Here is an 11,563-nt window from a genome sequence, read left to right as displayed (position 1 = left end):
CGACGGCAGCTGTGTTAAAAGCGTGGCTGCTACTGTAACAGCCGCTGCAGCGTATGTTGTCCGGAAATTCAGCTTCCGCTTACTGTCCATCTCAACTATCTACACTGGGCGTAACACGGTTCCCACAGGCGATATTTGAAACACATTCGTGCAAATTCGCGTGCTATGTATAGCAGCACGAGCGTCTCATTGCGGTGCTGTTGGAACATCCGGTTCAGTGGTTTAATCGCCGGCACCTATCATTCCGCTTCATGCTAGCAGTGATTCGGTGTCGTGCTGCCCGACGTTTTCATTTTAGCGGCATCTAGGACTGAGTTCGATAGTCTCACCCCAGTGGCCGAAACACAAGACTGAACATTCGGGTTCGCTTTTTCTAGGAGTGCTCTTGGAAATATATTTTTATTTTTATTTTTCAAACGTAGCAATGGGTTCCTCGTTTGCTAAGTCACCGCTTTTATTATCAGACTTTATTCCTTGGACAACATGACAACAACCGTGCGCATGCATTAGGCTAAAAAAACACTATCCGGCTTTGTAGCAGGGACATACTCAGGAATTCTGGACCTCGTACGTCCGCCCTTCCATAGAACTTCACGGCAATGCACATGCGTAACTGAATGGGCACCAAAGTTTGGGAAATTATACTTCAATATATCAGCCGAGTATCAACAAGTTTCAATGTCTGCACCGAGCGGGTAGTCATTAACATATGCATTTATGGCACTTAGTCCGCAAATTGGTGGTATGTTAAAGCAGTGTTTCGGTCTCGAATGGGCGGTTGTTTCGTACCACCAGATCAAATGGCTTTGCATCCTCTGGGCACTGGGCACATTTACTTGAAGCGCCAAATCTAAACCGTAAAGCGATAAATTATCACTGGAGTTTGATCGGTAATCTTAGAACCAGTGTCATTCGGTATGTTTGCACGCGGATGTTTCTTTGAGGCAGCAGGGAAGGAGACGTAGTCTACATGCGCGTGCACTTTATTTGCGTGAGCGCGCATGTTTGTGTCTGCGTATTTGAATCTGCGCGCGCACTAGTGCATGTGTACGTGTGCGAGCATACGTGCCTTTGTGTGTGTGTGTGTAGTTCCGTGTACATAAGTGCGTATATTTTTGTGCGTATGTGCATATGTGGGCGCATGCAAATGTGTATACGGGCGAATATGTGTCGAACTCTCTCTCTCTCTGTGTGTATACGCGTGCCTCTGTTTGTAAATATGCGCTAGCTAGCGAGGTAGCGAGCATTACCTGCTTAGAGCTACTCTCCGAAATGAATAGAATATAAAGTTCATTTAAATATGTAAATCTACGAGACAATAAGTAATCACATTGTATTTGTAGTATTATCTCTTTCTGAAATCGAAATTAACACAAATAAAAAGCCCGAGCCATCAATATCGCTGTGGCAGGTTTAATCACGATGGCACTGTCATCATTAGCACGGCTCCCTGGGCAGCTGACGAGCTGTTCAATTTCGTCATCTTTCTTCCCTCGGCGGAAGCGCATTGTCTTGATACCAGCGACGCGCTAAAACTGCACCATCATTGCGTCATGCATCACTTCGGCGACCAAGCACGCTTTCGGTGGCACACGTTCGCTGCTATATTGACACAAAAACTTTCAACTGCTTGCCTTTGAAAAACAGCGTCAATAAAAATTGCAAGCCGGCACGCCACAAGGAACATTCTCACAGAGCCACAATTTGATGGAATCCAAAAAGCCTAAGTGCGATGAGGTTGACTTTACTGGTTTGCAAGGATTGACTGACTCTTTGTTCATTATCACTGAAAGAACAGCGCTTCAAGTTCTCAGCGCAGTGTATGAGTGGTTCCTCTATTGTGGTCCTTCTTGAAGCGCTGTTATTTCTATGAGTTTACAGAAGCACTTTTTCTGCATCAGTTACACTTTCAGAGAGCACTTATTTGCAAAATATTTGTTCGGATAGCACTTACACAAAAATTTTCAATCAAAAATTTTTAATCAGCTGGATAAACTCGAGGGCGGGCTCCAAACTACTCACTAACTTTAGCCACCTAAGATGAATAATTGAAATTTTAACTAACGTAGCTTCGTTCATTACGCACATAACCTCTCAACTTACTCCGTATCTAGAGGTTACCAATCCGAACACTCGAATGGTGAAACGATGGATGGATGGTAAAACTTTATTCAGGGGCATCGGCCCATGCACTGGCACGTGGGGGGCCGCACACACGTCGGGACAGAAAGGCCTAGCTTCTACAACACGTCGCAGGCCCGTTGGACTGCCCATAGTTGGGTTTCAAAATTGCGACTGCGTAGGGCAGTCTCCCACTTGCACTACGTAGCACATTCATCGCATCGTAACCAGGGGCACCACCAGTGCGTGTGTTGTAAGTTGGCAAAGTCTCAGCAAAACGCACAAGTGTGTGATGTTTGAATTTCGGGATAGATCCGGTCTAACAATGTAGGCTTAGGGCATGCCCAGACTTGCAAGAGTCAGAGTGTTGATGCCGGAGGGCCTGTTCACTTTACTGTGCGTTATTTGCTTCCAGTGCAAGCTCGCCTTATAATGAGTTAGATTTGTAACTCACTCTTTTGGAACCGCCTTGTTTTCCGCATCACTACAACGTGACAGTATAGGCGTGTTACATTTTAATTGAGTCAGTACCGGGAACAGGACTAGGTCTTTTTTTCGTGTGACGTGTTTACACACTTAACGCAATAATTTAGTATTCGTAACTTAAATTTTAATTTAGGACGTTGGAAAAGACAGCAACCTTATAATAGCAGGAGGCCTTAAGAATCAATAACAGTTAAATCCTTATTAGTCGGATTTCACCTCATGGAAAGGAAGGAAATTTCAATTAAAGACATCCTTATCATAATTAAAAGCGTATCCGCTTGAAAACGTTTCATCGAAGTTCCCCCTTTGCAGGCTGATACCGACTTGAACGTGGTTCGTATTGTGGGCCTTTGTCATATGCCCAACCGTCGAACAAAGGGTTATTCCAAATAGAATGTGCAAGCGTGACTAAACGAGGACGTAGAATGAAACAGACACCCAGAGACAGTGCTAACATAGTTAAAAAATTTGGAGGACTCTTAAGCTTCGCCGTCAAGAGTGGGACGCGCTAGCGTTATCGCATCCCGTTCGCACCGCCTACTCAAACGCGCTACGCCAGCCAAACGTCGCGATCGGCAGGGAGAGCGGGGCCCCGACCCGCCATGAAGGCGGACGTGGTCATGGGGCGAGTGGCGCGCCACGTGTCGGGGCAGCGCCGTACATTGCGAGGCCCTCCTCGCAATGTCTTCTGTTTTGACGCAAGATGGCTCTGCGTGTGCGCAGATCGCAGAAGACATTTAGCGGAAACATACTTCGCTACTCGTGAAACTGCGATTTCTGTAATTTACATGCTCATAATTAACGATATACACAGCAGTAAACTTTCTACGGCACGTTACTAAGGCAACACGGCATTCACTAGAGGCGATTTTGTCCGGTTTCGAAGGGACGAACTCGTGGCTGAGTGGTAGCATTTCCCACTACGGAGACCCTGGTTCGATTCCCACCAGCCCACCTTGCAAGGTGTTTTTTATTTATGAAGTGCCTTCTGGGATTTATCGTTCACGGCCAACGCCGCCGACACCGGCGTTTCTGCGACACGAGCTCATTAACGCTGTCGCGTTAACACGTTGGTGGTTTTGTACCCATGTTCGGCGTATCTGTTTCTTTCTGCGTCCTCGATCAGTCGCATTTACACAGTATATCATGAATTCAAACCAATTATCCCACCAACGTATTTTATCGTGAATGTTTTATTTCGAGCAAGCATGTTACCCTCGTGCCCTTCACTACAGTTCGCAACCACGCGTAAGACGAAAGTACTGCGTTAAGAGCGTCATTAGCACGCGGTCGCGGGAACGCATCTCGGCCACGGCGGCCGCGTTTCGATGGGGGCGAGATGCAAAAGCGCCCGTTGTAATACACGATGTAATAAGTGTACAGACAGGTGATTTCTGCTACGCAGGTAAAAAAAAGCCCACGTTTTTTGCAGCAATGCTGAAAACTCCCAGTAATTTTCCATTTGTGATATCTAGTTAGGTGCTTAAATATGATTACGGGTCTTTCCAGTTCCTATCATAATAAAAGGACATCAAATGAGGCAGTGTAGAGCTGTGTAATGGCCGTCGAAACAAGGCGAAACGAGGGGTCGAGCACGGCTATGATAACAGCACTCTTCTTGTATCCAAGGTGCGCCAGCAACTCCCAGCGATTATCGTGTATCAACATCAAACAAATGTAACATACTCACTTTCCTGAGCGGCGAGCTTTAAAGGATTCGCTTCTTTTCCTGTTCAGATTGTTTTATGGTCTTAGATCAATCGCTCCCTTTCCTTATCAGGCTGTTTGTTTACCGGGAATGAATCGCTAGATTTCCTGTTCAGTGTGTTGTATCGCCGATGTGGATAGCTTGCTGTCCTTTTCATACTGTTTAATGGCCTGCGATCAATCGTTTTCATTCTTAATCACATGGTTTCGTGGCCTCATATGAATCGCTTGCTATCTTATTCAGGTTCTTGATGGCCTGAGATGAATTGTTTGCTTTCCTGTTTAAGCTGTCTGATGGCCTGACATAAATCGCTTGATATCCTATCCAGGCTGTTTGATGACCTGAGATGAATCGCTTGTTTTTCTATTTCTTTGATGGCCTGAGGTGAATCCTTTCTTTCCAACTCAAACTGTTTGAGAGCGCAATGACCGCGCATAACTTGCTGTAGGCTTGAAGCGAAAGATATGAACGTAGATGTTCTCCACATCCGTTACTGTGACAAGCAGTGGGACCGCGTTTGGCAGTCTCCGTGATTTCTTGGAGCAGATACTGCAATGGGTTGTAGAATCACGTGTAATAGGTTCACATTTACACACACGAGGAAGACAAAAGCAGAAAATAAGTCATAATAAGCACTCATTGGCACGTTATGAATAATTTTCCTGTTGAAAACAACGTGTTTAGGTTTTCTCTTCTCCGGCTTGTGCTAACACATGTGAATAGGTGCAATGTTTTAGAAGTGCTCTCTTTTGTGCGCGCTCCGTAGCTTTCTTCAAAGTGTCACAGAAAGCTTCCCGCTAATATAAAATCTTGTGCGCGCGGTCACGTGCTATTTTTTGTGTCTAGTGGGCATGTTTACCTTTATGAAAACGCACTATTTTAACTTTTCTAACGATTAGCTGTAACTATTCGATTGACGTATTGACAACTAGAGCAACAACTAATGAGTATGGTGGCTAATTTTAATTATTTATTGACTGTGACCGACTAAACAACGTCAACTGGTGGGTTTTCATCAAAATTTTGAAGAACATTCACTTGGTAATATTCCTGCAGAATAATCCATCTTTATCGTTTTTCGTAACATTGTCCTATATAACACCGACACCTTCTATGAGATTTTCAATTCAATTTCAATTCAAGTTTATTTGCATCTATACATGTACAGATGACAGAAGTACAGACAAAAAGCCAAATGAATTCGGCTTCACGGGGTCTGTACCCCCTACAAAATGGCACTGTGCACAATAAAGAGAACACAAACATACAATAATGGATAAACGAGAAAAAAAAGTGATCATTACTGAACATTGTATAACAGAAATGCATACGGGTAGAAAAATCAACAATAGAATGCTGCAAGAAATTGTATTACAGAAAGCGAATAGTATGAAATGACACAAGTAATTCAGCCTTGAAATTCACATCTGTAAATATTAAGTTATTGACAAGCAGAGAAAATTGGTTAAGCATTCATGGCGTCAGTGTATACCAGAGCAAAACGAAAAAAAGAAAAAAAAAGGAATACACAATGAGCCTATTAAAAGGAGAGATAGGCGTCTATTGAGTTTCCAATGAGTTTAGCAAAGATGGCAGTGTGTGGCGTAACATTTGTTGACCGTAGTTAGTGCGCGCTTTAGGAACGTACCATGTTTCTCTGTGTCCTGTGTTGTAACTGTTAGAATTCATTGTCAATAGAGATACATGCTCGAGAAATGTGTTTTGTTTTTTTCGCAGTAGTGAAACGCTTGAGTAAAATACTACGATATATCGAGGTGACGGGTTGTAAATTAAGGGCGCTGAAAAGAGGCTGCGTATGAGCGTCATGTGAAGAATTGGCGATAGCGCGCACTGCTTTCTTCTGCAATAGAATAAGTTTTGTGATGTTAGACATCCTGATGTTTCCCCAGACTAAATTACAATAATTAAGATGGGACAGGAACAAAGAGTTATAAAGCAATTTTTTGACGCTCAACGGAAGAAAAAATCGAAGTTTCGTTAGTATTCCCACAACACGACCGATTTTGTTAGCAACTGAGTCTGTATAAAGATTCCAAAGTAAGTTTTCTTGAAATACGACCCCAAGGCATTTAATAGATGACACAATGTTGATAATCGAGGAAACCGTTAGCAAATGGCCGTCAATGTGGACATTTTTGTTTTTAGTTTAAAAAGTACAGCTTTTGTCTTTTTATTTATAGAAAATAAACTCAATGAACTCCATCAATTAAGTTCACTTAAAGCAGCGTTCGCAAGAGCCAACAGGTCCCTTGCACAACCAGATGTAATGAACACACTAGTGTCATCAGCGTATATGATGAATCGGGCAGTGGTGTCAATATTAATTATGTCCTTTACGTAAATGTTAAACAACAAAGGTCCAAGAATGCTTCCTTGAGGTACACCAGAATGAATGGGTAAGTTGTCGGAAATACAGTTATTTATTGAAATCCTTTGACACCTGAACTGTAGATAGCTTTTGATTAAGCCAAGGAAGGGGCCCCTGAAACCGTAAATTTCAAGTTTTCTTAGCAGAGTGGTGTGGTTAATTGTGTCAAAGACCTTTTAAAAATCGATGAAAATGCCTAGTGTCACTAAATTTCGCTGAAATGCTTGTAGTATTAGTTCCCTTTGTGTTAGTAGAGCTAACTCTGTAGAGCGACCCTTCCGGAAACCGAACTGACAGTCACTAATAATATTGTGTTTTTCGCAGAAAGCGTTCATTCTCAGTGTTATTAATTTTTCTAGGCATTTTGAAAATGCGGGCAAAATGGATATTGGTCTGTAGTTGGACAGGTTGTTTTTATCACCGGCTTTGAAGAGCACTGTAACCTTTGCGAGCTGCATGCGCTTGGGAAATATACTGTTGGCAAAGCACAGATTATACACATGCTCAAGAACTGGGCATATCAAATCTAAAACGTGTTTACGGGGTGTATTTGCAGGTCATCAATATCGCAGCTTTTCCTATTTCGCAGAGCGGAGAACGTGAGATAAATTTCTTCGGTGCTAGTTGGAAATAGAAAAGCACTATCACAAGTTCTGGAATTGAGGTACTGTGCGGAGCGTGGATCATGCAAACTATTTACGAGGGACACAAGATAATTATTAAAGCGTTTGCTAAATGCGCGCCTGATGAACGTTCCCCGTTAACTAACAATTCTCGTACGCCCTCTGAATGCTGACGTCCAATGTTAAGCACTGTGCTAAGGTTTCTCCACGTGACATCTGTTCGCTTTATAGCTTCAGAATTAAACAATCTGTGAAGGTAATATTTCTTAGCTTGTCTAAGTGTAGCAGTTAACTTGTTTCGAAATTTCTTAATTCGGATAGATGGCATGTGTCTCTTGTGTCCAAAAAACGTTTGAATAGAGCATCTTTTTGTCTGATTAGATTCAGAAGTGCACTGGTTATCCAAGGTTTTCTAGCTTTTCTAGGCTTCAGTGTTTTAGGATGAAAAGATTCCGAGTAAGCCTTTTTGAAAACACGCAAAAATGACTCTTACGCGGCATCTACGTCAGACTGATAGTACACTTCGAGCCAATTTATTTTTGATATTTTTGTGCGGAACTCCTCAAGTGTAGACGGTAGTAGTCAGTGGGGGACACTGCTTCGATTGTTTAGCCGAGACATACGATTCCAAGAGAAGAGATACTGGCAAATTATCGGAGTTAATAGTTCGAGATTCAATGTTTGCAATAAAAACATCAAGCCAACTTTCACAGTCGTTGCTAATGCGACTTGGGGCAGTAATTGTGTTAAAACATGCATTAGCTTCTAATAGTCGAGTGAAATCAGTACGCAGCTGTGTTTAGTTCAACATGTTAATATTTATATCGCCACCCAGGACAAATTCATAACTGTTTTCATTTATCCAGGATAAGAAGTTTTCCATATATGTAAAAATCTTTGCCACGTTCCCGACTGGAGGGCGATATAAAACAGAAAATATGCTTTTGTTGTGAATCACGGTCAAAATTTCGAAGTCCGGTGTGACCGCCGTAAAGTCGTCGATTTTATCACACTGGAAGCTTTCCCTGGCCATGAAAAGTACTCCTCCACGGTTATTGACTGAGCGATTTATTTAGTGTCTTATGTAACCCGGAATCTGTATTACTTCGTGCTCGTGTCGGTACCATGTTTCACAGAGCATAATAACATCAAATGGAAAGCCAAAACATGAAAGCAAGGCACACAGCTCATCAGACTTATTGCGCGCTGACCGAGTGTTTAACTGGAAGAAAGATGTGCACGTTTCCTTACGATAAATTTTAGTCACATGTGCAGGGTTCAGCGATCTACTAGCAATCGATATGAATGGCGGTAGAAAAAAGTGCTCGGATTCCTGGATCCTCATTTCATCTTATCGATGTCCCCAATGCAAGATATGCGCAGTACATTCGAAGCGTCTATTTTGCGCGCGAAAATTTTGCCGCCCTTTGTCCACGCGTGCTTCCGTGCTCTTTCTTCTTTAGCTCAACAACCTGTCCAAGAAGTTTTTTCAAGGCGACGCAAAGGTGTTCATTAATAAATACCGAGGGAGAACTGGAACCATCAGCACTCTGGTAACCAAAATCAGAAGTTAATATTCAATTTTCCCTGGCCTTTTCAATCACCGCTTCCCGTTTCGCACGAGAGCGGAACTGTACGACAATGTTAGGTCATCCTTTGTCTTTCCTTGGCACACGATGGCATATGTCTACATCGGAATCAGAAATGGGTTCACTTATGGCGTCGTCTAGTTTGCTCAACATTGAAGGCAGGTTCTCGTCGTAGCTTGCCCGAACACCTTTAATCTCAATGTTCCGGTTCCTCGAGTACTATTCTTGGTTTGTCACCTGGTCTTCAAGGTCAGATAGTTGTTGTTTTAGCCCTTTGCATTTCTGTGATAGTGCGGCATTTTCTTTCTTTAGCGCTGAGTTTTCCTTTTTTCAATTTTGCACTGCACTCAGCCATAGCATCAAACTGTTCAATAAAGAAATCTACAGATTTTTTCAGGTCTTTATATTCCTTTCGAAGTTCTTTCTAGAGTACACTGCGCATATCTCGCATTTCTTGTTTAAAATCTTTGAACACTTTTTGTCACTTCAGAAGGCATTTCAAATTAGCAGTTCAGCAAACACTTGTACAAGAGCTTGACAGCAGCGGCAGGGAAAAAATATAAAAAGTAGAACAAAATAAACATTGACTACAAATGATTGCACAAACCTGTGTATACAATGCGCAGATTTAGTGAACCGGTTGGCACAGCCGCTGCTGCCAAGTGAGGATCAGCGGTGAGCCACAGTTCCTTTTGTAGTCCGCGCCTCTTTCAGGCAGCCAATCCTGGTCCACGGCTCGCTGACGTCACTCTGAAGGCAACGGTAGTTTTTAGATGAGCGGCGAAACGTGCGATAGTCGAAGAGATATGGCACTGCAACGGTGATCCGCCGAAGATGCACACCCAAAGCCACCGGGAAAGGCGGTGGTGTCTTGTGTATACAATGCGCAGATTTAGTGAACCGGTCGGCACAGCCGCTGCTGCCAACTGAGGATCACTTGGCAGATGATCACTTGGCAGATGACGCAGGTGTCTTACGAAATTATCGCACATCGGGGTTAAGAGCCTATCGTTTTTCTCACGATGACAATAGTAACATTTCTGTTTAATTTTCGTGCGCGGTGCCTGCACGTGGTACGTGAACGCCTGTTTTCTTGTCGTCCAGAATCTGCTCGGCTACCACCTGATGGAGCGAATGCTTTGGAGCAAGCTGTTCACCAAAGTGGGGCAACTCCAGCAAAATTTCCCCCTTGAACACGTCCTGGTCGGGGAGAACACCCTCGAAGACATCTTCTTAAACTTTGCCAGATTGCAGGGATCTCCCTCACTTCCTGGCGGTTTCGCTTAACTAGACGTTGGTAAGAGAGTGTTGAGCAGCAGGGCCACGTCCAGCTTTTAGACGCAACTCCGGCTGCTGTAAGTTCCTTCACGAGGCAAGCAATAAAGGCCTTTCTGACATGGAACGCTTGGAGTTCGATAATTTTTTTGCACTGCTTATGAACACTGGTCATCAAACGCTGATCGAAACAGAGAATGATAAAATAACGAATAAAAAAGTGAAAGGAGTCTAGGCGTTAAAGGACGCAAAGATAAAAACTAATTTGCGATGCCTTAGTGTATTACCTTTCAGCAATAACAGACTGGTCATGCCTACCACAAGAAGATGCAGCAGGAAGGAAGCAAGGACGAAAGTCAGTAGGTGACGCTGCCTTAAAACTCTGGAACCAGCACGCCATGACGTCACAGATTTGTCCGTTGCGGTTTAGTAAAACTTGTATCGGTCAAAATCGACTGCGTCATTTTCTAAAAATGCCGAACAATTGCAAGACCGTGCGCAAATTTCAAGAATGCATAGAATGTTTCAAAAACGCACACGGAACAGCGACGGCCGAAATGGAAAAAAGGATTTTTCGCAATCCGCGATTTTACGATGACGTATCGGCCCTAGGCTTCTGGCTCTAAATTCAAAAATAAAAATTTAGCCGTTAATCTTTCTTTTAATTATCGGCGAAATACCACCAAATGAGCGATACTAGGGTTCTTCGAAAATACTTTATCAATCGAAACTGGTCCACAGTTTGCCTTTACTGGCCTTTTATGGTTGTCGCCATTACATGAACCACATCTAGTGCGAAATCAGCATGCTGCACTAAATTTGGTGGTACAGATTGGGGACACGATATATGAGGGCTAGTTATATGTCGTCTAAAGTGTTCCAACGTGCCTCAGGCGAAGAGCTTTATTGCTGGGCTAGTGGAGGCCTGCTGCAATCTGGGTCATTTTCGTATAATAAAAGCATTTATATTGTGCAGAAAAAAATAGGAATGAGTGATGTTTCGCCCACTTGTCGTCGATTATTAGATAAAAAAAACTTCTTCCAAGTATTTACTAAAACTGACCAGTTACATATGATTCATTGCAGTTGGGTTAATTTTTGTCAAAAGGAACCCTGAAACGGTTTTTGCCCCAATGAATACAGCCTAGATATAGGGAGTGTCTCTCAGAGAATGATTTCGAACAAGAAAATAATGTTGGCGTGATCTATTAAAAAGCTGCAGGTGAATAAACATTACTGCTCTCTCCAACCTCTGCAACCTCAACTTTCATTTTGTGCGGTCATGGCTACGTCACGCCTTTTCGTGCAAAAGGTTGTGAGGTTACGCGAGTGTTTTATACTTCCGATGTATTTGAACCGACTGTGTTCCGAC

General features: G+C 43.1%; 1 protein-coding gene across 2 annotated transcripts in view; it reads left to right on the top strand.

The window, feature by feature from the left end:
* LOC135896813 (phospholipid-transporting ATPase ABCA3-like) overlaps window positions 1–10,303 on the top strand; it is a 335,034-nt gene extending 324,731 nt beyond the window's left edge. Inside the window, exon 24 of one of the 2 annotated variants that reach the window (XM_070525172.1) lies at window positions 10,021–10,303. In XM_070525172.1, coding sequence (XP_070381273.1) covers window positions 10,021–10,203 — 183 coding nt within the window. In that variant the 3' untranslated portion in view covers window positions 10,204–10,303. The remainder of the gene's footprint in view (window positions 1–10,020) is intronic. The other variant, XM_070525173.1, reaches the window with a different exon arrangement.
* Window positions 10,304–11,563: the final 1,260 nt, after the last annotated feature.

Source organism: Dermacentor albipictus, chromosome 9 (assembly GCF_038994185.2).
Source record: "Dermacentor albipictus isolate Rhodes 1998 colony chromosome 9, USDA_Dalb.pri_finalv2, whole genome shotgun sequence".
Classification (NCBI taxonomy): Eukaryota; Metazoa; Arthropoda; class Arachnida; order Ixodida; family Ixodidae; genus Dermacentor; species Dermacentor albipictus.
This window is presented reverse-complemented; position numbering and strand designations above follow the sequence as displayed.